Source organism: Vidua macroura, chromosome 10 (assembly GCF_024509145.1).
Source record: "Vidua macroura isolate BioBank_ID:100142 chromosome 10, ASM2450914v1, whole genome shotgun sequence".
NCBI lineage: Eukaryota > Metazoa > Chordata > Aves > Passeriformes > Viduidae > Vidua > Vidua macroura.
The window spans coordinates 19282653-19309138 of NC_071580.1; the positions used below are offsets into that span (position 1 = coordinate 19282653).

Consider the following 26486-nt stretch of genomic DNA (forward strand, 5'->3'; position numbering starts at 1 on the left):
AAGTATTGGGATAAAGCTGGTGGCTTCCATCAGCCTTTACAAGATTTTTTTTTATGCCTTTGCCTGAGCTTTTCTACCAGAAATTTGAGTTATCTGCCTATTTAGAAGGGTACTTGTAATGTGTTCAAGAATATGTGCTAGGAATACAGCTGCTTTCCCCACATAAAATTGCATGGTTCTTAATTTTCTTTGACTTAGGAGTAAAAGGAATTTGTAGGCAACAAGAGGTCTCTTGTTTTTCCTAGATATTGAAGACTAAGGAATCCAGCCATGGTAAAAGGCATTCAAGCAATGCACTTTGGTTTGATACATTTAATTCTCTCTCCTTGACTCCCTCCCAGTGCTGTAATGCCTCTGTTATGGATAGAGGGTGTTGCCACCTTTCCTTCCCAGCTATCAGAGAAGATCTGCAGGTTTGGAAAGGATCCCTAGAAGAATGACTGGGTGACATCCCTGATGGCACATAAATCAGTGAATGTTGGAGTAGTCTTCTAAGGAAATACAACTGTGTGACTGACTCATTCTTCTCTGTGCAACTGGTGTGAAACACTGGACACCAAACTGAATTATGTTTTGTCTGACCTCAGAAGACAGTTCTGTTACATAAAGTACTTCCTACAGTATGTATTATATGTTGTTTTAGGAGAAAGAGTTTTTTAATATTTTCTTTCCTTTACTGTGTTCAACCAGGCACCTGTGCAGGCCATGCCACAACCGTGAAAAAGCCAAGGGACTGGGCAAGTACATCTGTCAGAAGTGCCACTTGATAATTGATGAGCAGCCTCTGATGTTTAGGAATGATTCCTACCATCCAGATCACTTCAACTGCACCCACTGTGGGTATGTTGCCCTGCTGTAAACTCCGACAAAAAGGGAGAGAGACCAACAGTTGACTCAGCAGTGCAGTCCTTCCCAAGGTCTAAACTTTGCTGCCTTTGCATTGTTGAGCAAATAGAAATTGTGTGAGGAAAAACTGAAATAAATTTGGAAAAACTACAGAAATTTTAGTTTTATTTTGCCATTCAATATTCTCTTATTCTACCATTATAATGCTAGTTTATAATGAAAGTGAAAATAGTTCCGTGGCATGAACTTACCTCAAAGGCTGTGTGCAGATTACCGTAGTAGAGTTTTCCAAAGATAGGAGTTACTAGGCTGTCCAAAATAGTTTCACTTCTAATTCCTGGATAGAAAAAAAAAAGGATGGCTTGATGAGCTGTGTCAGTCTTGTGGCACTGTCCATTGCCATGCTGATACCTGTCTGACCTGAAGTACTTACCATGAAGACATTTTAGCTGGGCACAGTGCTGCCCCAGAATGGGTGACAGTGCATGTAAATGTCTCAGTGTTGAGCACTGCTAGGATGGTTCTTGCACTTGAGCTCTCCCATTCAGAGATACTTCAAGTCTTAGCGTGGCACTGTGAGTGCTCATGTAGGTGCACCTCGTATGTCTGAGAGGATCCAGCTGCAGACGTGATGGTCTCCATACCTTCTTCTCTGGCAAACTGAGAAAGCAGTTTTAGAAAGATGAGTTGACAATAACTGTATTTCACTAGCTAAAATGACTGCATTTCTAGCGTGACTCTTGCCTAAGTTAACTTCCAAGTTTAGTCTTCCAGCACTGGGCACCGAGGAGTTTCCCTCGGCGCCCTTAGCTCAGGGTCTGTGCCGCAGGAAGGAGCTGACGGCCGAGGCGCGGGAGCTGAAGGGGGAGCTGTACTGCCTGCCCTGCCACGACAAGATGGGCATCCCCATCTGCGGGGCCTGCCGCAGGCCCATCGAGGGCCGAGTGGTCAACGCTCTGGGGAAGCAGTGGCACGTCGAGGTGAGGCCTTCTGAACATGAACTTCCTTCTACAGCTGGTTTGGAAGGAGACTAGTGCTGCTTGGAAGCTGTAGACATGCAAGTGGTCTGTAATATATGAATTCAAACTAAACTCAGTTGTTTATGCTTCGGGTTGTCTTCACCTTTTATGGGTGAATTAGTTACAGCAGACCCATCAGGGTTCCAAAGAAAGCTTCACAACTTTTAAAATTTTTAAAATTTGTAATGATCCTTGCAGAATAGGGTTCACTGAAAAGCATTTACTTACTAATAAATTTATATATTTTGTATTATGTACTTAGATATATCCTCTCCAATTCGAGTTACCAGGCACTTAACAGTGTTGGAATTCTTACTGAAAGCTGAGCAATTATTGCTTTTTAAACCTTTTCAGCTCATTGTTTCTATAACTTTCAGCTGAGTCATCACAACTTGCTCTGAAGATTTTAGTCATCTTTGTTTCAGTCATTTATGCCTCCTCGGGCTTGACCTGAGAGAGATTCTGCTGCTCATTTGAGGTGTATTCATACCAATTATGTTTATGTTCCTATTTCTCTTCCTGAAACAAGCAAGATAATAGTCCACAAGTCTATCAGGATAGACACAATAGCATTGCCTTTCCAGCAGGTCTTCCATCTATCCTTAATACAACTCTTAATTACTATAAATAGACTAAATATCTCCTTTTTTTTTTTTTTTTTTTTTTTTTTTTTTTTTTTTTTTTTTTTGCTTCCATAAAGATCTTTCCTGTCTGTGCTTCATTAAAGCATTGAGGTAACAGCTTTAAATGAAAAGAGGTGGATTTAGATTAGAGACTGGGAAGAAATTCTTCCTGGTAAGGCCCTGAGGCCCTGGCACAGGTTGCCCAGAGAAGCCGTGGCTGCCCCAGCCCTGAAAGTGTCCAGGGCCAGGTTGGAAGGTTGGAATCAGATGAGCCTTAGGGTCCCTTCCAGCCCAAACTGTTCTGTGATCAAGTGTCATGTATTGAGCTAAGATTTATTGCCATGATTTTACCTGGTGATGGGAAAGTTGTTTTGCTTGCTTGCCATGGAATGTTGTTTTTTTTTTTTTTTTCCTTTTACAGCATTTTGTTTGTGCCAAGTGTGAGAAGCCATTCTTGGGGCACCGACACTATGAAAAAAAAGGGCTGGCCTATTGTGAGACTCATTATAATCAGGTAAATTCAGCCATCTGTGATGTAGGTACTTGTTGTGTCTGGCAAATGCTTTTTCATGTTTTATATATGCAAAGCTATGCAGATTTTGTATCATCTGAATTTGTAGATTCAATGAACTATTAAAAAATTAGTCAGATTTAACAAAAAAACTAGTTTTTCTTCGTAGAAAAGTGATGCTGAAAACAGAATAGAAATGTCTTGGGGACACTGATTTTAATTTGTGCCATCGATAGAAAATCACTGACCGTGGGTTGAGATTAAAATCCCTGTGATTTTACTTCTAATGTATTTGTGTGGGGTTCTTTGATAATTACTTCTTTCTGTGAGCATGAGGCAACTATTGTGTTGTCTAAATCATAGAAAAGTAGATTAATTTAAAAAAAAAAACAAACAGAAAAACCAATGAAACCCTGTTTTTTCGGTGTGATTAGACTGAACAATGCTTTGGTTTGGTATTTTCTAGTGTCAGATAAATAACTCTCTCATAAGAGGTAAGTGTTGCTGTTCTGACAGTAGCTGTATTTTAGCAGTAGTTCTATTTTGGGGTTTGTAGTTGAGCATCAGGAGATGTTTGTCTACACTAAGCATCATACTCTACCCATCCTTTCTTCTCCACAGGACTTTTAAGATCCCATAACAGTACTAGAGTGTGAGGCATCAACAAAAAAGGTTTTGTAGTATTTAGTGGTATGAGATCCAAAGGAACATAGACTATTTGGCAAGTGTATGAGAAGTTATTCAGAAGATTTAAATTGGTATATTTGGGGGCCACTGCTGTATCTGGGAATTCTTTGATTATTAGTATTTAATGTTCACACCAGCTGTGTGATTTGGGGACCCTGAGTAGTCAGCAACATGAGTTTGTATTCTTATTTCTCTTTCTGTGCAGCTCTTTGGAGATGTTTGCTACAACTGCAGCCACGTGATAGAGGGAGATGGTAAGATTTGTTCTCTCCTTGTTTTGGGTTGCTGTCCTTGTTTCATTTGTTAGTGCAGCTGTTGCAGTCCCACAGTTGCAAGACAACAGTGTTTGTTTTCACATCTGGCCTCATTTGAATTAGGATATAAATCTGAATTCAAACAATCCCTCAGTTTCCTCTTACTTGGTGCTTTTGCTTTTGCAGTGGTATCAGCTCTTAACAAGGCCTGGTGTGTGAATTGCTTCTCCTGCTCCACCTGCAACGTCAAGCTCACGCTGAAGTAAGTCAGTGTTTGTATTTTGGACCATGTGAGTGAGACATTTGTCCCTAAGGCAGGGTATCAGCCTGCCTCTGCCTCTCTGAAGGCCAATATACCTTTTCTCTGTGGGAACAGGTGCTTATAATTCCACTGATTTCAGCACTGAAAGGGAGCTGGCACTCAGCATCCTCTCTGATTTATTTTCCTTCATTAATATATTCTGTAAGGAGGCTGGGTAAGAGGAGAGCTCATTCAGCAGTACAGATGGAAGGCTCTAAACTTGGAGGAACTGCCTGTCCTGAACAACCTGCAGCCTCCATGTCTCCTTAACTGTGATTGCTCCCCTCAGTAACAGTATTTGCTATTGCATAGATTATTTTGAAATAAAATACTGTGGTATTTACCTCAAATATCTAGAAGAGGGGCAGGAAAAAAAAAAGCAATCCTACATTTCTCCTTTCTTAGGTTCAAACTCTTATCCTACTCTGCTGGGTTGGCTCCACTGGCCATATGAAAGAGCTCTAATTCATCCCAGAGGGAACCTCTGAAGTGACACTTGTATTCTACAGTAACAAAATTAGTATTTTAGACTGCTACATGTAAATATATAGCAAAATCTTGCTCCTTATTTACCTAGCAATGCTAAAGACCTCAGTTCACCGAAAAGAACCCAATCTCTATAGTTGCATCACCAGATGAGGAAATGAGTTGTTTTATAAATGACATAGAACCCTTGCAACAACACTGATGTAGATGCATGGAGATTTTAATTAGTGAAGCGTATAGTTTGCAAATACCATTTGAATAACTGTTCTTTGTGTTAAAGGAATAAATTTGTGGAGTTTGACATGAAGCCTGTGTGCAAGAAGTGCTATGAGAAATTCCCCCTGGAGCTGAAGAAACGTCTGAAGAAGTTGTCAGAGCTGGCATCCAAGAAGATCCATCCTAAAGCTTTAGATTTAAACTCTGCTTAAAGCAAACAGGTCTGTCAGTCTCCTGACTGCACTCTTAACACAAGCTGCTGCTCCCTGCAGCTGTTGATTACAGAAGCAATTACTAAGAAGTGGAACCAAAGATAAGTAGTACCTTCCCCTGCTTCTGGTGAGGTCTCTTGCATCTAGACTGTCCCTTTTCCCAAGCAATTGTCTATTAACACTGCAGGAAGAGGAGGATGAGTTCTGCTTCAGCAGTGCACAGGCTGATTATTAATTTGCTATTAACATTGCATTTTGCCTTTGTGGAGCTATACACAATCTTTCCTTCCTCAATTGAAATGTACTACTCTTTTCACTCTTCTAGTCTAAGGAATTTGAAAAAAGTGCTTAAATGTAGGGCTGGAAGAAATGTCAGATTTGCTCTTTCTCAATCAGAGTATCAGAATTTTTCTTCTTACTCTGGCTGAAGCAATTTTTAGGTTTTTTAATATATAGGCAATTAGTCTGAAAGTTGTCTTTCTTTACTACATGCAAAAAGTTCTGGTCTTTCTCCAGATTCCTACAGAGAATATATGGGTGCCCTATGCCATATCCCAGCCCTTCTGGTTTGTAGGCTTACTGGACAAGCCCAGAAACCAATAGCTATGGCATCTGCACTGCCCATTTAGGCCCAGTGTTAAGGCAGCTAAGAAGTTTCCTTTGCTGCTTCTGTGCTCAGAACTAAGGAGATTTCAGTTGTCAAGGCCATGTGAGCTTCTTCAGAATAGTTGGGCTCTCCTTAAGGAGAAGGTGGCTATGGCAAACTAAACATTTTATTAGAACTGACACTAATTTTCTCTGTTCTCTACTACTACATGGCTGGTAGAGCTTCTGCTGGTCAACACAAAGCATGTCCTGTCCATTGGCATAGCTGATATTTATTGAGACAGTGTGGCTGGAGCATTGGCTACACTTCTGCATAAAGAAACTGAATAAATAATATGGTACCAATTTAAGCACTTCAGTTTTCCCATTCTCACTTTATTTGCCAGCCAAGAATATGCTTGTTGGTCACACTCCAGAAGGCCCAATTATATGAAGGTGTTTCTAATGTTTACAGATTGTAGCAATTGTGGTGCTATGCAGAAAAAAACCTCAATTTTTCTTAAATTTTTTTTCCCAAATAAGAGTCCCATTCATCTTTCTGAGACCTGAGTGTACTTAAGGAGAGGATCTCAGACATGATGCTAACATCTCAAGCATATTGTCCTCCTCTGTAATTTTGCCTGTCACTAGTGAGGTTTCACTGGTCCTACTGTCTCTGCTACCACAACCCAAGGTGCTGAGAAATTTACTGCTTTTGGATATTCTCAATACTTCTTTAGAGATGAGCCATGAGCAGTGCTGTTCCTGAGCCCACCCACACGATGTATGATCCTAGTGAGCTTCTGAGTCCCCCAGAGGTGACCCCCATACTTCCTTGTGCTGAACTAAGCTGAGCAGCCTGAAAATCCCTTTCTATGCACAGTTGTGAGACTTGCCCCTTTGCAAGGCTGACAGGCACTGGAGGACTACTGTCCTTTGCATGATTTAAATCTTCCAAAAAGTGGCTGGTTTAGTCAGTCAGATGAACACAGCATTTGGGCCTGGACAACACCCTGCAGGCACAGGTAAATTAGGTAGCAAGAAGTTAAAGCTTCCCCACTTCTTGTATGTGTGAGCAGCAATTGGACTGGGGCAATTGTCTACCTTAGAACTGTGTTACTGTGCTCGCTGGATCAGTACCCATGGAACTGCACCAGTGATACCAAAGCAGTGGTAGGAAATCTGGATAAGTGATCAGAATCCCACATGTGAGACCATCTCTTAGAGTTTCACTGCCTTTGCTAACTCAGTTTCCCTTAGCTGCTTTGCTTTTTCTTGCTGTAAGTTATCATTATCTTTTAACTGGGTTATGCTGTATCCACTCTAACAATGATGAGGGGTAGGCCTAATTTTAGCAGTAAACTCTTTCATCTTCTGACCAATTTGCACTGCAGATTCCAGTAACAGTAGCTGCTTGTGTCACTGCCTTAGGAGAACACGTGGCTATTCACTGTTCTCTCACCAGCCTTAAAATGGTCTTTTAGTTAAGGGCACAAAGAACAGCATGTCTTTTGGTGCAGTCATGTGGCCTTGCAAAGACCTCCATTTACAATCAAACCTGTTGTTTGGTGTTTTGTCACAGCATAAAACACTTGAATTCTGACCTAGGTGCAGCTCAGTATGTTATGCAGATTCTTCTCAGCATAAAACATTCTGGTCTGTCCCTGTAATCTCAGTCACAGGCCCTATCTGATGCTGAATCTGAGCAGCTGTGTATCCCCAGCCTCCTGGGAAGTGGTGGAGGAACACACAGCCACACATTCCTGGTAAATATGGAAGGACTAAGTTAACTAGCAGCCAATAGGTAATATTCTTTCAGCAGCCACTCTCACATTCAGCAATGGAAAATGCACGTATGTGAATGGCATTACTTTTGTGCTGCCAGTGAAGATTTAATGTGTGCTTTCACCTTGTCTCGTGTTAGAGATTTGGCAGACCTAGAAAGCTTCAGAGCTCTAAGGAGAGTTGATATCATTCTCTTTGATAAGCTGTTCAGTTCTCTAGGATTTGGAATATGTCCTTATCTTCAGGATGTTTTGCAAAATTAATTGGTGAACAAAATAATTGTAATCCCTGATACTAATGGAGGGTGATATTCTCTTAAATTATTAATTTTTCATAATAATTTTTCTTATGCTTCTGCTGCCCATAGCCTGCAATGTGCAGAGTTACAGTAGTTTATATTACCAACAAACTTTTCTTGTGAGAGTGGAATTGAAGGAGTAGGAGAAATAACTATAAATGGCTTTAAAATATGCATCTTCCTCTACTTCTGTCAGTCTACTTTTTTAAGACCGAGTAGACTATAGTGCAAACTCAGAACTTCTCCTTAGTGCCTTGGTAGGCTGACAGGTTGGGTTTTGTTTTCTTTTTAATTAATATAGTCAAGGTGTCAGTAAGAAATAAGTGGCACGCTTTTTTCCATTGCTGTAAATAGACCTGCTGGCCAAATTCTTCCTAAGCATCACACCACTGGAGAATAGAGATTTATATGAAGGTTGAGTTTGGCTCAGAAATCTACACTTAATAGAAGATGTCTCATACTATACATTTATATTTATACCTAATTAATATTTATACCTAATTAAAATCACTAACACTCACGGAGTACACTTCAAAATGGTTTTGCTTTTAGAAAACATGGTATGTGAAGCTTGTTTTTTTTTTTCCAAAGGGTATGCTAATCATTTGCAGTCTTTCTTTGTGGCACTAATCCTCCCTCTAGATTTGTGTCCTGGTGTTTCTACAGCAGTCTGTGCAACGCTGGCAAACACTGGTCAGCCTTTTGTAGAGAGAGTTCCTGATGTGGCATGGCTGGTATTAGATGATATGACTGACATTCTTTCATAAGTGATTGGATGGAGAAGGAATAGATTGCAGGTAAACATGTAATAAACATGGTTATACTAGCTTGTAAAGCACTATTAAGTGCTGAGGGTATTAGATTGAGAAAAGAATTAGCAGCTCCCTGCCTTGGTTCAGGCCTTGATGGGTTCTGCACCATGTAGAGCTCTCACTTTATCACATGTTGTTTGAGCTGTCTAACCAAAACACATGATTGTAGACTGAAATGCTGTAATACTGTACCTTTGTATGTTCTTGTATTAAAGTTAACTGTAACACATTTTAAATCTTTACACAAAAAAAAATGGTATAGTGTACAGTTAATACCATATTTTCAGTGCTTAGCCAGAAACTGTTACCCTCTCCGAGGAGCTCTGGGATTGCTGAAACCTGAGGCACTGTTGTGGTGAATTCACATTTTGGACCTGTGCTGCTTCTGTGGTGATGTGTTGGTTGATGAGGATGTGAAGAAAGGGGTATCATCCTTTTAGTGGCCGTGTTGTACAAATTGTGTTGTGTATGTAATGAGCAGATGGGATACTATGATCATTTACACGATATAGTGGATATTTGGATGATTTAGGTTACATGGATCTGGAGCAAACATTCACTTGGTTAAAAAAAAGACATTGTTGTTGATTTTCTGCAGTCTTTACTTAAAAACCAGAAACAATACAGTTTGGCTGCAAAATTTCTTTTTGTACAGGTGAAGTGTTGAACATTTCTCACTTATAGCTAGTTAGTTAGATCAGACACTGGGTGACAAAACCACTCTGGGTAATGAGACTCCAGCATTTCCATTGCCAGCAATGGACATTACAGCAGGAGCATCTAACTGCTTGCAAAAAGATCAGCTATTCTGACAGGTGTGGCACTCATTTAGATGCACAAAGAGAGTGGGGCTCTTCCCTGCCACCCATACACAAAACTCCCACCAGCATTGAATTTTGCACACACATGTCTGAGGGAACAAGAGAACCATTGTGCATCCATTGGCAAAGTTGAGAGATCAGGCAGAGCTGTTTTTCCAGGACTGCCAGATGGTGTCTCAAGGAACTTGGTGTAAATGCTTTAAGACATGTTCATGTTTCACTGGGAGCAAGGGAGGAGTACTTGATCTGAGGGGGTAGCAGCTAAGCTTGCTCCCACCATAGTCTATATCTACTTTACACACTCAGAGCACACTCTGGTTTCCCTGGCACCAAAGCTATGTTTCTATAAAGCTCTTAGAGATTAACAAGTGCTGAATCAAATTTTACCACTCAAACTGTCTGCCAAACAGGAAGTAGAAAAGATCAGGACAAATTAGAGCTATTATTCTTGTCTCGTGAGGGAATGTCTGCATAACTCCAAACAGAACATTTTTGTAGAGCAGAAAAGTCTCTTGTCAACAGACCTCTGTTAGACTGAGTTCTTCAATTCTGATTTGGACTGAATAGCTCATCTATACCTTGAAATAGGAGCAACTAAAAGTGACGGACCCAAACCCCAGACTCATTTCAGAGCTTACTAGAAACTGCACAGTAGAAAGTGGTTGTAAGTTTCCAAGAGCATTATAACATGTGGAGCAAGGCTGTGGTGACTCAGGGGACAGCCTGCAAGTTCAGCAGCATGCAGGAAGGACAGTTACATTCTGACAGTAATTGGCTGTCAGTCTGCTGTCATGTGGAGCATGTAACCTAGGGACCAGAGGATGGAACCCAGCATCTTACCTTTCAAACTGCCCAGTTATCTACTACTAAAGGGCATCTCTCCACTCTTAGAATTGCCAATAGGAGGAAAAAAATTACCTTTGTTTCCAAAGACTCTTGGAGTTTGTGCATTTGGTAAGAGCATATACAATAAGGGGTATTTTCTTTCCAGAAGGAAGACGGCTCTTAATGTGTGTCTGTCTTTGAATGGAGGAGATTCAAGCTATTAGAAGGGGCTCTTACAGGGTTTCCCCACTCCCACAGAACATTAAAATCCATCTAAACTTTCTCTAAATCCAGTACCTGAATGGAATTCTCATACTACATCTAAGACAGAAGCGTTACACATATTTGAAAGCACATGCTCACTTGAACTTCTCTTGTAGTAGTATTTAGCAACTCAGTTCATTCAGTGTGTGATCAGAAGATCAATCAACAAGATTAATATTTTTTAAATGGCATTTCTTCTGGGATATGAAATTATAGATAGTTTGGCACAATACAGGTCGTGGGCTCTATTTCCACTCTCAGGCTGGGAGGTTCTTTTGCTTGTTTACAGCATTCATGAGCAGACGTACATAAGATGTTAACAGATCATCCATTTTGTAACCCTGTCAGGAAAGAAAAAAAGTCTTAAAATCTATCAGAGAGCTCCAGAAGCAAAAATAACTATCATTTCTTCCCTCGTCCATCATCTTCTCAGGTTCTTCCTTGCACAAACATCTTTTCTTTCAACATCTGTTTCGTTTAGTTATAATTTATCCATTCTTCCCTCTGCTTTTCATGGATTTCCAAAACTTTACAAACCATAGCTCTACTGTCTCCTTGGTATTCACTCTGTAGCTTGACTTGTACTTAAGATTCTTGTATTTAAGAATCCAAGCTTTTCTGTCAGAGTAGTTATACTTTAAAAGTCTGTTATCTTTACAAATCTACCTTTAAATATTAATACAGTGATGCTTCTCTGAGACTCTGAATAGTCTGAAACAAATTGTTAAAAAGGTGGCACCACTCCCTGGAAAATATGAAGTCTTACAAGGCTGGCATTACTACATAACTGGAGGCAGACATGCAAGACAGAAAGCTTCTTATGTAGCTTTGCAGTCTTAACTTTCTCAGATGGATAAAATTTTGATGCCTGGGAAGAATTTGGGACATTACTCTTTTTCCATGTGTGCTGTGTCATGCATCTTTGCATCAGATAGCATTATATATGAACTGAACCAGTTCTAAATGGCAGTTTTATTGACACAGCAGTGAATGCTTTTGGTATTTATTATATAATTGGCATAATTATGGTATATATAGTATAATTATTTTGGTATAATGTTGCACTGGTATTTATCTGGTTTTGCGCCATCTTTTGTAGGAATTGGGGTTGGAAAGGAAAAATTGGGATTTTGTTGTGTCTTAGTTGGCAAAATTCTTCTTACCAGAGATGTCTCACATAAGAGCCGGTTTCCTCGTACCAGGTTCCCTATGGTCATGTGAAAATACGTGCTCCCACTGCTCCAGTTGGAGATCTTATTGAAGGGGTAGACTACTAAAATATCCTGTAAAGAGAAACAAAGTGATCTACAGAACATTTCTCAAATGAAAAGAGGCTGTTACATAAGAAAACCTGTAGAGCCAGAGTATTCTTGTTCTTTCCCACTTCATTTATAAAAATCATGGATCAAGGTATTTCTTGCATTCAGATTAGTGGTATATTGTATTTTCACCAAACAGATCACACTAGTGAGACTTCCTTTCATTATATATTGATCTTTGCTTTAGCACACTGCCATTAGATTTACAATAATCTAAACCTATCTTTTGTTTGGTTATTGAAAGCAAATAGTGATACTCTCTTTTCCTGAGAACTTGCTAAGACCAGACTGTTGGGGTAAGACTGCAGCTAAACATGGCCATTCAGCCTGATCTCTTAGAGAGCTGGGGCTTACTGCAAAGCATTTTTCTGAAGCAGGTTCCTGGGTGCACTGCCTATCCATCTTCCTGATCTTACCACCTTGCCAGGTCTGTCATGATTCCCATGTCTTTTTTCAGAGATGCTCTATCCTATTCCTTTCCAGAGTAGAAACTGCAAAGAAGTGATTTGAGGCAGTAGCATTTTCTTCATTTTCACATAGAAAAAAAAAAATTAATAGAGAGCCTCTATCCTCTCCTAACATTCCTGGGCAAGGTCCTATCACTGTCTCTAAACTAGCAGGGTCCATTCAGTCCTTCCTTACATGGGCTTGTGAGAAGCAGCTGTTACCTTTGTCTTCTGATGTATCAGTGAGACTCCTTGCTTGTTGATTGCAATCAGTACAATCTCTGGGAAATTGGGCTCCGAGGCTTGCTGTAAATGAGTAACACAGCAAAATAAGCAGAAAATTGAGAAATTATCTGTATCAGGGGCTTAGTGACCTTTAACAATGTCCAGTGCTTCTTGTTCTCTTTCCCAAATGAACATCGAAACACTTTGGCCATATATTGATGACTTGAGCAAATGCTACATGACAGCAGAATCAAGTCCATTATTTACTGTGCTGTCTGATGACAAGTTTAATGCTTGATTGCAAAGCATTTAAGAGCCTAGTGAGGAGAAATTCAAGGTAACACATGGGAAATTTTTCTTAGATGATACTCTAGAATGAGAGGATTAGTACCATTCTGTTCTGAGGGAAGAGTCCCCAGAGAGATAATATTTGGCAGCATTTTCTTGTGGAGAGCAATGACAGGACAATTTAGCCCCCTATAGCTACTACACAAATGTAGTAGAGGTATTATAACTAGAGCAACAACATTGCCAATAAACAACAAGCACAGTTCAGAATGGATAAAGAATCCATCTCCCAACTTGGAAGGAACTGAGTTTTCTTCTATAGATTACAGAAATTCAGCTTGATAGTGTATTTTTACTTTCAGATATGGAATTGTAGTCAGTCTGGTTCCCTTGGCACTGATCTACTACCAAATCACTCACACAGGCCTTCAAACCTACCTTCACCTCAAAAAAGGCTGATCCAAATGTTGGCCACCGGTGTATCATTTTCAAGAAAGCAATCTTGGCCTCATCCACAGTTTTTCCTTCATGTTTACTGTATGCTGCAATAATGCTCTGTTTAGAAGAGGATACAAAAGCCAGCTGAGTTGGAGACAGGCAGGTTTCCAATGCCTAGCCTTAGCACTAAAGACAGCATCAGCTCATCACCACAATCAGGTTTTTTGCCTCAGCAGCAGAAAATTGAAAATGAAAACATTTGCTATGCCATGGGGTAAGGTAAGCCAGAACCCTCCAGTGTTCCTTGTTGCCCTGCTGGGGGAAGGAAGCCCAGCAGCCTGAGGAAATGGACTTCAGGGCAGAGGGGCAACATGAGATAAAACTCAGAAAGCCAGTGTTCAACACCCACGGACATTACATCTTTGGCTGAAAAATGGAGGGTGAATTTTCCCTTCATATTTGAAAGAATGTTCTGTGTTTTCCTCAGCAGACTAAGTGGTAAGTACCTGCTAAAACCTCCTTGCCCTTTTGGTGGATAAAAGAGCCTTTTGCTGTAAGTAGCATGGACATGGTGCAAGGAGATTGATTTGCTGCCAAGAAATTCTTATGAAATCCTTAATTTTCTATTTCTGTCTGATATCCTCAACCTCTGAGTCCCACTGCTGACTCTCTTATCTGCTAACTCTTTTTCTGGCCACTAGAAATAGATTAGTATCTCCAAGAAAGATGCACACTTCAGACAAGCCATTCAAGACTGCAGATATCTTTCAGAATTTTGGTAGAATATGTGAAATCTGGATTGTAAGAGGCAAATCTTTTTGCCTGCTGGCAAATCCAGCAATATCCAATACTGTCCCTCCAGAGTACTTTCAAAGACCATCTGATCAAAAATGTACTGTGGCTCAATGTGTTTTCTCTACTAAAGCTCTGTAAATGTAGTATGACTAATGAAAGCTGATGTTCTTACCTTCTTCCATTCGTCTGGTGCCACTGCTCGGAGCAGATTGTCTGGCACCAGCTCCTTCAGGATTTTGGGGATGGCTGCCAGCTGTGTGCGGTCGTTGTTGAAGCGCGCTTTATAAATCAGCCCTGCCAGCTGCACAGCTTCATCCTTGGAGCACTTGTGGTAGCCTCTGAGGTACTTTGGCAGCTCCTGGAAGAGACCAGCTCTGAATGCAGACAGAATGGGCTAAAGCAAACACTGACTTAAGCATTCTAAATTTGTGAGGTCAGGATGCAAGTCTTGCCAAACACAGTCCCAGGACATCCCAAGAACTTTTAGCTCCTTCTGAAGGTTCTCTGGATGATCTTTAAAGATCCTTTCCAACCCGAAACTCTCTGTGATTCTCTGATTTATAGAGTAAGATGAGCAATTCCACAGTACAATGAGGTAAAGGAGGTGTACTCTCAACATGTTCAGTATAGCTAAGCTGTGAACACTGAGAAATAAATCTGTTCTGAGGCTGAGCTGTGCCCCCCACCTCTGGAGGAGTTATTCTCTGGAGGCTCTATAATGCAGGCTTTCAAGAGGGAGACAGTAGTCCTGCAGACTTAATTTCTCACAAGAAATTAAGGTATCACAAGATACCTCTTCTTTAGGGAGCTGCTTACCTGGTGGTAATGGAAAATGGTATCAGCTTTCAGATCCTTGCCAGGAGTGACATTCAGCCACAGCTTTCTCATGAAGTACACCTCATAGGCCACAGACAGAGCAGCCCCTGAGGAGATCAGATTTTTTTAGTGTTCTCTGTGTCACTGATAGTCCTACAGTTTTTAAATGGCTTGTGAATTTCTTCAGAAATGTAATTATGGTTTTAATAGTAACAAACAAAATTACTAACAAAACAACACAAAAAGCCATTTTAGATGACATAAGAAATGATCAGTTTTCAGTTCCTGGACACTGCTCATACAATGATCAGATGGAGGAGAAGTTGAGGGACTACCATAGAATGTTTGTTATTGGTGCTCATGACAGCTGTCTGCTGGTGTGCAGTACACCCAAATTCTCTTACACAGGTGCAAATACATTTCCTGGTGGCTGTGCTTCTGAAATGAATTGTGATTTAGTGCACCCATATCTTTAAACTGATTTTCAGAGCTCCTAGCAGCTACATCAGCTGAGGGAAGAGAAGTTAGAAAGTCTTAGATATATAGACAGAGCTTCAGGGAGTTGAACCTCAGCTGTCCTGAAATATGCAAAGGTGAGGACAAATTGATACAGAGTTTGATATTGTTTTCAAAATGTGTATTATCCATTGGGCGGGGGGGGCTGGGATGGTAAGTGCAAGGAGTTGCTGTTATTATTATATTGTTTTATTCTAACAAGTTGTTCCTTAACACCATAATGTGTTTGGGTATCACCAGGTAATAACCTGGTTAAAAATTTTCTAACAACTCAAGAAATGGGAGTGACACTCTGTAAAGAACCTATTTGCATGTGTTGGCTGATTCTTAGTATTTGAGGATCAACCCATCTAACGTGCATGTATCCAGCTGTGTTTTGGATACAAAAGGTCAAAAAAATCTTCTGTACCAATTTAAAATTTCTGGAGAGATCCCCTCCCCACCCCCCCCTCCCCGCCTCTGAATTTTTGATAGCCAGTACTTGGCTGCATCAGGATCAGGTCACTGGATCTTTCTGCTGGTGCAGGCATTAGCCATGTATGTGCAAGCAAAAATGATACAAGACTCTGCTAAACACTTCCCAAGATGGAGTGAATCCTACTGGATGGATCAGCTACTTTCCAGTTCAACACAGCATCTCATGCAGCTTCTTGTCATGCTGGCAATTCTCCTTACCATCTTTTCCTGGCTTGTTCCTTCTGTTCCAGTCTGTCACCTGCCTTAGTGAGTCAAAGAAGTAGTCTGCTTCATTCTGACTGATCACCTGCAGAGGCCAAGCAGTGAAGGAGAGAAAGGAGGGGTTAGTACATCATATAAAATACTGCCTGTGCCACATACCCAAGTATCAGGCTGAATTTTCTTTCCCTGTCTACAGTGAGAGGGCAGAATTACAGCAGGAAAGAAGTAGAAAAATAGGAGGAGGAAGGCTCAATTTGCTTATATTTCATACTGGGATCTTTATTGCATCTTCTGTTGCTTTTTGCTTTCCAGGTTGCTTATTGAAGTCAAGCTGAAGATGCCTAGCTTATTCCCAGTCTCCTTCTCTTTGTAAAGTGTTGTTACATACTGTGTTTCTCTTTTCAGGAAGGCAGCACACCAGAAACTCCCTGTGCTAGGGCTCAGTGCTGCTTTTGCTTTAATCAGAGTTTCAAAGAGAAGGGACCTCTCAGCAAGACAGCCAGCCCAAGCTTCAGCTCAGGCAAAGCAGGCTCCCAGCAAACCAGAGAGTAATTAACTGGTGCTGTTGCCCCTGCTTTCCCTAATCCTAGAGGGCACTGTACATGTGCAGCACATCTGGGCAAAGTCTGAGTGAAAAAGGGTTGAATCCAGCAGTATGCAACCATCCTAGCAGCCTGGACTGCCTACATCTTCTCTGCTTTTAGTGCCACCTGGGTACTGGCAGAATGATAGAAGCTCTGCATCTCCATCCAGCTCCTTCAAGAGACTAAAAATAATTGTCAAGTGCTAAAAGTTCCAAGTTTAGGTTATATCCCCCCTCAGTAAGACAGAAGCAGTAATCACCTGCTCTGGTCCTTGGCTTTATACGGTTGTTTAGATGGCCTGGTAAATAATAAGAGAGCATGGGCAGCCTGGCTACCCTGCCAGAGTCAAGAAGGAGTTACCTTGTCTGCAATCTTCACAAAGAGGCTGAAACCTTCCCAGGAGTGCAGCTGCAATTTGGAAGCGATGTTCTGACACAGAGTCTGGATTTTGGTGTTTGTTCCCACATCAAATGTCTATGAAATAACAAGACTCTTGTTACACAGAGGAGAGGAAGAAATAAGAATACTGAATGTTTTCACACATGCTCCTGGATGAGCACATCGTGGCTGGAATAATGGTCAAGGCTGGGAAAACAAGTAAGTGCTCACCAGTTCTGTTTCGTTGGGGAAGCAAATCTTGTGTGAGATCTTAGTGTTGTTCTGTAAGATGGCCTCAACCTCCACAGGATGGGGTGCCCACTTCCTGCAGCCGCTCCTGGAAAATGCCACCACCATCATAAGAGAGATCCGTTTAATCACTGAGGAAATGAACAACAGTATTCCAGCCAAACAGCAGACACCCTCCAAAATGCCAGTACTCTGCGATGGGGCGGGCTCTAATGGACGTCCACCCCAGTGCAATTTCAGTGTATTAACAGCAAGAAACTGAGGGTCTTATTAGCATGTAAAGTGAAAGTCTGTTCTGTCTCTGCAAGGAGGCTGCATGAAGAAGACACCTTCCTAGCCAGCACCATTGCCTCTTCTATGGATTCGGCAGCATTTTTCCTTACTGACATGTGAATATAATGGCTACAAGGAGAAATATATTTTATTTAATTCCTGCATCAGCAAAAATATATGTATTTGGAGCCCAAGTACCAAAAAGGTCTGGAGGGCTGCTTGAAAGCATTTATATAAGAGCTGGAGTGCAATAACTGACTTAGGAGGTGCTTAAGCTGTACAAACCCAGTTCTTTGAAATTATACCTCAGAGCAGAGCTGCTTTTTACAGCAAAGGAACTGGCCCCAAAGTCTCAGTCATGCCAAAATCTTGACATAGTTAAAGTGAGAACAAATCTAGCAAATTACCTCCTGGGGCTGGTAAGTTCCTGTTCTCAGTGGCACAGAGCAGGCTGCTGAGGTATTTTGAACACCATTGCTTATGGGCCTCTCACACGGGGTCAGTCTCTCAGGAGAAGGTTACTCTGGATTCAAGCTTTAATTGTGTGGATTTGAATTTTTTTTTTTCTGTTCAATAAAGAATCATTTCCATTTGGAAAAGGAAAACTTCACTGTAACCAAGCTGAACAGCATGTGCTTTGTACTGTGCAGGCACTGTACAAAGTGTAGGCCTGCCCTACTCAGTCACCTTTTCCTGACCTGAGATCAGAGGGAGGCCCTGGGAGCTCAAGGAATTGCAGTAGTTTGGCTGCAGAGGCATAGGACTAACCACCTCTCCTTACAGCCTGAGCTAGGAATTCACTGCCAAGGTGAGATCTGCTTAACACCCATCACGGTGGTTCCCTGGCCAAGATTCTGGGGGTGAAGTTGTAAAGTGGTTTATGGCAGAAAAGGTGTGTACCCAAGGGCTCAGTTCGGTTCCCCTGTGTGTATTTAGGTCAATCTTTTGAGCTGCCTGCTCTACCCTTTCCAAAGAGACCAGGTTACTTACAGGGAGAAGTTGGACTAGATGATTGTTGAAGATCCCTTCCAACTGAAATAGTTTATTTTATTATGTTCTATTCTATCCTATCCTAAGCAGATGCAAGTTTAATCTTAGGAAAAGAACTGCTCTTAGAAGACAAGATTTGTCTTTGTTCTACTTCCCATCCCCCAGGCTCCAGATCTGGGGCAGTTTAGCAAATAAAATCCTCCTTCCAAGCAGCCCATTCTGCTTTCCCCTCCCTATTTGCTCTCTCTAAAGAAGCTCTGTGCAGCTCAACAGGGCTTAGAGCATGAATAGCACATGATATAGGGAGGCAGGAATTTTTAAGTCTTCTCCATAGAAATAAACAATGAATAGCATTCCTTGCCATGCATTTTTCAGACACTTCAAAAGCAAGTTCAATGTGTGGTGACATTTCACCAGCAGTGCCAAACCCCACCCACTGCAAGGGGGATATCCACTGTGTTAGTTCCCCTAAAGCCTGACCCGTGGGGCTCACAGACCAAACGTGTGGCCCAGCCCGAGGGAGAGGGGAAGATGCAGGAGCTGAAAGGAGAAATCATGGGCAAATTCTTTACTGATGAGGTCTGTGGCAGGCAAGTGGTAAATCACAGCACCATCAAAAGGGAGAAGGCTGGAGTCAACCTTGATGCCAAAGCTTTCTTCTCAGAGGGGCAAGCTGGGTTATTCCAGTGCTTGGAGGAATCTAGGGAAACCTTTCTCCTACAGTTCAGTTGAGCCTTACTGAAATCCTGTTAGCCCTTCCCCTCTCTTTGGTTGTGTCATGTCCCTTAGAATGACAACTCATTTGGAAGCTCGGGAAGCACTTGTGTTTTGGGGGTCTTGTTGCTTCAGCCTGGGGTAATGCCAAGTGGATGGAGAAATGCCTTGCTGTGAGCAGCCAGGTAAGAGTCAGGGCTTTATTCATTTGGGTTTTTTCAAAGAATGGGAATTGATTGTACTGATCCTTTCAACAAGGACATGCTGCCTCACCAAAGAAAAGTAAGGTCAGGATATCATCAGTGACATCATTCCAAGCTGCATGCCCTTTAGGATGTTTGAAATACCCAGCTCTGGGAGTCAAGTGATTATGTGTGGTGATGAACTTTTTAAAATGCTGCTAACTGAAATAAAAAAGTGAAACTGTGACATAGACCTCTCTCTTCAATGGTTTAAAGTCCATAAAGAAAGTTCAAAATAATGATCACTTGAAAAACCAAGATGTAAAGAGGAAAAGGAAAGTGACAGTCACACTATTTTAGCCCATGTGTTTTTTGGGACCTGATCACTGATATTTGAACACTTTGAGCTGGTTATATGCCAGATTATTTACCTCATTACTGTCTGAATCCTCCGACGGCACCCCGGGGCCAGTGTTTCTTTCTGACGTGTCTCTATGAACTTCTGGGCATGTTTGAGCAGTGACTTGCTGGGTGGGAAGAGGCCAGTGCAGAGCCAGAGGAGCTGCCAGCCCTTGGTCTCACTGTACCTGGGAACACAAAGTCAACAATTCTGCTACAGCCACATATAATTCTCTGACCACACACCAGCTACAGGGAAGAGAAATACACTCCCATCATGGTCCCATTGTGCAGAGAGCTGCAAATCAACAGAGCCTTCACCCAGGCTCTGGCATTCATTTGCTGTGCAACAACCACAGTCTGCATGTGAAGACAGTGCCGAGTCCTGCATGAGAAATACTTGTGACAGATGCAAACCTCATGAATAAATATAAATTCCACTTTAGCAGACATCTTAGCAGCAGTGACCCTGGTGCCATCCTCTTGGAAAGCCACTGTTGATTTGGTGTTCAAGCTCACATGTATTCAGATCGTGGTTTCTCAATGGATGTATTCACCTGCCCTCTGCACTGGGCAGCTTTGCTCAGGGCATGAACATTTTGCATGCACTGGCACTTACATGTACTCCTGTTCTGAAAAATGAACATGTTGATAGCATTATGTAGTGAGGTAGATACAGTTCTTAAATGCTCCAGATCAAGCTGGTTCTATTTTTCAGGCAGAAATCCAGTTCTTCTAGCTTCTGCATCTGTGAAATCTGACAGTTGAAGCTCTTCTGGCACCTTGCCCTCACCATTAAGAAAGGCTCTGCAGCCTTGAGGTGGTCAGTCATTCTGCCTCAAAGCCAGGAGCAGAACACGCTTCAGCTGTGTCCAAGGATTGCTCTGAAATGCTCACTGGTGTGAAGTGGTTTTGGTTGGGAAAGTCAGCATGTCTGGCTCTGAAAGGGCATCAGACTTCACTGAATAAAGAGGTTCTGGCTTCTTTATTCCCACTTACTGTTCTAATTTTGTAGATGAAGACAGACTATTTTAATCCCATTTATACTCTATAGAGTGGTGTTTGTGTCTGTGTGCAAGCAGGACATGGTCCACAACACAGCAGCCTGGGAAGGATGAAAGATTTGTTGCTCTGGCTGTTCTAATGAAAGTATATGCAAATAGCCACTTTTCAAGCATTGTTTTTTCCACATCAGTGATCCTGCTCACATTGGTGGAACACATCAGGCATGGCACTGGCACCATGGTTACAGATCATGCATTAAATAGCCTGTAAGATTAACTGCTTGCAAGGGAATTTACCATTCAACACTGACACACATGATGAAAGTTCCACTACATGCAATACTTGTGGAACAGAAGAAAGAAAATAAATAGAATGCATCCAGAAATGGACAAACTATTTTGTTCATAATTAATATTATTTTAAGCTGCTTTTTGCAATTCAGTTTTCCTGGATGTAGATCAAATTGTCATTTTGTGTGTGGGGAAGAAAACACCAGCCCTTTTCAGAGACTTCTTTGTGGTCAGGTGCCTCTGTAACCAATCTGTTCTGCAAGGCAGTTTTGTAACCTAATTAATATAACTACTCAAAAGTATTTATTCACTGGTGGTAAAAATCCAGTGTGAACTATGTTTCTGTGAGAGGGGAATGCTGCTGTTGGGAAGTTTAAATGGAGGGTTGTCAGGGCAGTCACAGACGGGATGCAAGGACTATGTAGTGCCAAATTTCCCGTACAGACTGCTTCGGGAGCAGGAGAGCCTCAGTGACACCTTGCCTGCCTCACACCACAAGGAGATGAGCATGGAATGCTGATGGGAGCAAAGCGGCAGCTCAGGGGAGATGATTGATGGTGCTCTCTGGCCTCTCCCTGCCAGGGAGTGGTCCTGAGCGCTCCACAAAGGTAAGCACTGGCAAAAGGGGGAAGGGAAACTGTTACTGCAACATTTGTTTACCCTTCCTCCTGCCCCCACTGCATCACAAATGCAGCAAGGGTTCCTTGCTGCAGTGCCAAGGATGCCCCCTGCACCTGAGGCCTGGCTCTGCAGGAGCAGGGTGTTTGTACCCAGGTAAATTAAATACCTGTTTCTGTTCTCAGTCAGTTGTTTCATAATCTGACAGTAAATCTCATCCCTCAGGACCTCCTCCTGAATAGCGGGCACAAATATCTGGTCAGTGACTTCCACGGAGGAGTGTGCCTGTTTTGAGGGGTAGTCTCCCATGAATTTCATGATGGGTGAATATGCTGTTAAGGAGAAAAGGAGAAGTTTCGGAAGGCAAATGGGAGGTTTCATCCAGATCCTAACACGCTAATGACTTTGTTGATGTCTAAGTGGCTAAAACTGGGAGGAAGGTCTAGAGCATGTTCCCTGTCTGTCCCCTTCCCCTTTGCAGCAGTACTGCTTGGCTGTGATTTTTACTGTGCTAGTAGCTGCATTCTCTGGGCATATGCAGTAAATCTCTCTCTAAAGCCACATTATTAGTTTAGTGAGCCATCATAGCTGTGGAGTACTGGGAGGAAATTGGAACATTTCCCTGTAGACAAGGGAAACAGATTTGATCCCCTCCATCTTTATGAAAATGTATCCCCTATAAGGTGGCTGAGGTATCTCAGTGGACCTAGCTAAGTCTTCCTTCCCCTTTAGTATTCTCAGATGCCAAAGAAAGGAGAGAAAGGATATCAATGAAGGCCTGACAGGCCAAATCCCGAAGATCAGGGTCTGTGCATGCTCTCTTCAGCAATGGCTGTTTCAGAGGCTCCTTGGAATGTGCCCATAGTTGACTGTGCCCACGGGATTTCTGGAGTACAGCTTTGCTGATGGATTCCTTTTCAGGAGTCCTGAATGAAGACAAGTGGAAGCAATACAAAATTACTGGATCAGTATTGCTATGAACAAAGGAGGTCATTATCATGAAGTCATATCTCTAGACCTGTTCTTTCACAAGACAGTGATCTCAGATCTCCTTTGATTCTGTAGGTCAACAAGAGCAGGGAAATGTAGTTTCCTGTACATCCAGAAGGTAGGAAGCTTGCAAAAAAAGAGGAGTTTTTAGAAAATTAATTTTCCCCTTACTTTCTGAAGCCTGAGATGATGTATATCCTCACTAGTTGGTAAGTGCTGAAGAAAGGGTGAGAAATAAGAATAGAGCCTGCTGGAAGAAGTCAGCCCAGTCAGTCCTCCCCTTTGCATTTCTGCAGACTTAAGATGCAATAGGCCATGGGCCAGAATCTCTGTATCCAAAATCACAATTACAGGGAACAAAAAGAAGAAACACAATCAGAAGCGGGAGATGCCATTACATAATAGGCTTTAAGGATTACTGATCAACAAGAACTTTTCTAGGGCATACTCTACACAGAGAGCTTCACCTGAAGTGTTCGTAGGAGAACTCCTCCAGGGTGTAAGGCTTCACCTTGATATCCTCTTCATTAGGTTCCTCCATGAAGGAGTTCTGTGAAGCTGTCCTCCTCTGGTCTGGAGACATCATCAGCAAACTCTGGAATAACACAGCCACACAGAGATGTCACATGAAGACAGGTCTCTGCAGGCACTGTCAGGTATTACTCAGCATATATGTGCAGGTAGCCCTGTGTGCTGCCCGAGACCTCCTGTCTCAAAAGCAGCATCTCCAGAGACTCAAGAAAGACCTGGGAACGGTTGACTCCAAGAAGCAATTTACACACACATGACAGTAGTGGACTTGAAAACGTATGTGATTATCCAAAGCACAGCACGTGTTTTACAATGCATCTGCTTCTCTCTAGTGTGTTTTGCCACCAGTTTTTCTGCTTTTTATCTGTTAGCACAGGGTCCAATATACTGAATCCTCATAACTGAAGACAAAAATTATTAGCAAAGCATTAATGAGAAACCTTGGCTCCCTCAAAGACCATACTCTCCTTAAGTTACCAGATGCACTCAGAGGTTCTCTTGAGGCATTATGTGATTACCACTCAAGCCCAGAGTGAATACAGGAAAATTCAACTGCACACCCATACCTGTTAATTGCTACTAGTTGCAGGCACTGAAATCTCCCATGGTGAATAGAGTGGATTTTGGGGTTTTTTTTAAGTCATTGCCTTTGTGCAGCTGCAGTCTTCTCCTTAGAGTCTGGGCTAGGTTTAGCTTTGCTTTCAGATAGGACAGAATTAAATGCTTTGTTTCAATGGGAGGTATAGAACTTATCTGACTTTGGAGGGACAATTATGTTCCAGTCATAAATTCAACCATATTAACATTTTTATCTTCTTCCAGTCTTTTCACATGGAGTGCTTAGCGTTCCTTACCAGCACTTGACTAGAGGGTTTTGTGAGGGAAGGAATGATGTAGATATCTTCCAAAAATACATTCCCTGTTTTGCCTGTCCTTTCATTCTGGGCACAGATCCAGCCAGAGTCTGCATCCAGCCTTTTGTCTTCGGTGAAGATTAGCAAGTCTCCCTTCTTGAATGACAGGATGCCAGGATCTTCTGGAAAACAGAATAAGGGGGTACTGTTCAGGCTTGACAGTCTGAGAAAATGTAAAGGGGTTGCAATGTAAAAGACAAGGAAATTGTATTTTGAAGGCCTGACTTCAGTTAGCAGTAGAAAGTGATTTGTGTAAATATGGCTAATTTTCCAGTAACACTTCAGAGAAATCACTTCTGTTTCCTCTGACACCCTGACTTTGATCCACTGAGGGCAATGGCAGAAATCCATTTGATTCACATGAATGCTGACTTTGTGTCTAGACTGGCAGCAAAGCATGGAAAGAAACTCAGTAGTTGTAAGTAGCTGAAGTTAATGTTTACATTTTAAACCACCTGTATTCCACAGGAAATTCCAGTTTACTGCCTCTGTGAAATTCTTCTGCAAAGTATTTCCAGAGCACCCACATCCAACTTCCTACGATAACCAAACTGGGTTCCTGGACACTATACTATCTAAATAAAATACATGAAGAAGGAGAAGGAAGAAGGAAAGGTTATTTGTGTGCAAAGGTCCTGAATCCCATTGCCTTATGCTTGGCATTGCTGTGCTGATGCATCCCCCAGGAGCAAAGGGACTCTTGATGAAGTTTTCCCTCTCCTCTTTGAGCACCTTCAAACAAGTGCTGTGGATTCTCTCATGATTTCTTCTACACCCTATAGAAGAGTTATGAGACTTACCCTGAGATTTCTTCTCATGCATTGCCACAGCAAATTGTGATCTTTTCTTCAGTCCTTCCAGGAACATCACCACCAGTTCAGCAATGACAACACTGTTTACAGATGTCAGAACAAACTCCTCGGCACGAAGTGTGATGAGAGTGCAACTCTGTCCGAATGACTTCACTGCCCTATGTATTATTGAACAATTTGTTACCAGAGCATCTGAAAAACTTACAGATCTGTAAACACAGCCAAGGCACCCATATCTCCTTTCAGGTAACTTCCTTACAGTGAATATTGGTAGTTCTAATTTGCCTTCCCATGAGCTGGTAGGTGTGAAGGACTGAAGAGGTTCAGCTTTGCTCTGGACTCCACCATGTTTTGTATGGAAGTGCTTCCATATAGACAAAAGAACACCCTTCTTTTGGAGTAACTTGACAACTAATTAAATCTCTGGCAGTCCTCACAGGGGGCTTTTTTTGTGTATGTAAGACCCTGTTCTCTGAGTGACCTGATGTAAGGATGTGTGCCATGAGCAAGCAGTAGTTAACTGCTTTTCTCAATGATCCTGTTCTGGTCCATGACACCCAAGAAATATGTGAACTCCCAGCATGCACAACAGACAATGGCTTAAGTGTGTCAGTTATTTGGACCATTCTTGTCTCAATGCTTGCCTATGCTTCCTTACACCTTTCTGACTGAATAGGATCACTTTACACCAGCTGGAAGGATCCAGTCCTTTCAGTATTTCCTTTACAAGGCTGCTCAGAAGTTTTCCCTTTCTCTTTCCTGGACCTAGGCTAAACCACCTTTCCAGACAGAGATCAAATCATCTACAGAGGTGGCATAGAAGGTATATCCTTTCTGAGTATGGAAGAGATGCCATCTTCAGATCTTGTCTTTCTGGGGCTCTCACCTGTTGGTGTGGATGCCAGTTATCTCTGGGAAGGTCAGCTCAAGGAGCCGCTTTTCTGACTCATCCAAGAAGCAGATGCCTTTCCAATTTATAGCAATGATGAAGTGGTTCTTAGGCAAGCTGGGTCCTGAAAATACAGAAAAAAATCCTTATCAATGCTATACAAGTCTTCTCCTATTGATCTTACATCTGTCCTCTATTCCCAGGCGCCAGGTATTACCTGAAAACTTAGTGACTTCAAAGAATCTGGAAAAAAGCAAAGGCCACTGAAAGCGAGCAAAATCTACAAGTTGCTCCTTCACAGTCTGAGAGGAGAGATGGTCTTGTGTGTATGGGGCCTGCAGGAAAAAAACACACCCAAGGTTTTCTCAGTAAAATCTGGTTTGCATGATCTGCAGACAATAAAGAACAAGCCCGATCTCAGAGATCCCAACAATCCTCTGCTGTTACTGGTGTCAAGGGAACTTGGAGAAAGTAAATCAGGAACGGTCTCCAGGGACCCACATGCAGCTAACAGTGCCCACATGCATCTGGATTCCAAATTTCCCTAAAATTCCACTGACCTATTCAAAGTCTAACACACCTTGGATGCCATGGAAAGAATT

At 42.0% G+C, this 26486-nt stretch overlaps 2 protein-coding genes across 6 annotated transcripts in view; one reads left to right on the forward strand and one right to left on the reverse strand.

The window, feature by feature from the left end:
* LIMS2 (LIM zinc finger domain containing 2) overlaps positions 1-26486 on the forward strand; it is a 50913-nt gene that overhangs the window by 23451 nt on the left and 976 nt on the right. For 2 of the 3 annotated variants that reach the window (XM_053986681.1, XM_053986683.1), the window contains exons 5-10: positions 691-840; positions 1676-1826; positions 2910-3002; positions 3892-3940; positions 4127-4202; positions 5008-9243. In XM_053986681.1, the coding sequence (XP_053842656.1) occupies positions 691-840; positions 1676-1826; positions 2910-3002; positions 3892-3940; positions 4127-4202; positions 5008-5155 (667 nt within the window). In that variant the 3' untranslated portion in view covers positions 5156-9243. Of the gene's footprint in view, positions 1-690; positions 841-1675; positions 1827-2909; positions 3003-3891; positions 3941-4126; positions 4203-5007; positions 9244-26486 lie in introns of those variants that run through there. The other variant, XM_053986682.1, reaches the window with a different exon arrangement.
* The window catches only part of MYO7B (myosin VIIB), a 48227-nt gene continuing 30974 nt past the window's right edge, over positions 9234-26486 (reverse strand). For all 3 annotated transcript variants that reach the window (XM_053986639.1, XM_053986638.1, XM_053986640.1), the window contains exons 32-48: positions 26102-26219; positions 25882-26008; positions 24984-25153; positions 24124-24305; positions 23206-23333; positions 22517-22674; positions 21918-22071; positions 19868-20023; positions 17260-17365; positions 17011-17124; positions 16064-16151; positions 14873-14979; positions 14229-14414; positions 13262-13378; positions 12533-12616; positions 11709-11828; positions 9234-10886 (exon numbers count right to left, since the gene is read on the reverse strand). In XM_053986639.1, coding sequence (XP_053842614.1) covers positions 10803-10886; positions 11709-11828; positions 12533-12616; positions 13262-13378; positions 14229-14414; positions 14873-14979; positions 16064-16151; positions 17011-17124; positions 17260-17365; positions 19868-20023; positions 21918-22071; positions 22517-22674; positions 23206-23333; positions 24124-24305; positions 24984-25153; positions 25882-26008; positions 26102-26219 — 2199 coding nt within the window. In that variant the 3' untranslated portion in view covers positions 9234-10802. The remainder of the gene's footprint in view (positions 10887-11708; positions 11829-12532; positions 12617-13261; positions 13379-14228; positions 14415-14872; positions 14980-16063; positions 16152-17010; positions 17125-17259; positions 17366-19867; positions 20024-21917; positions 22072-22516; positions 22675-23205; positions 23334-24123; positions 24306-24983; positions 25154-25881; positions 26009-26101; positions 26220-26486) is intronic.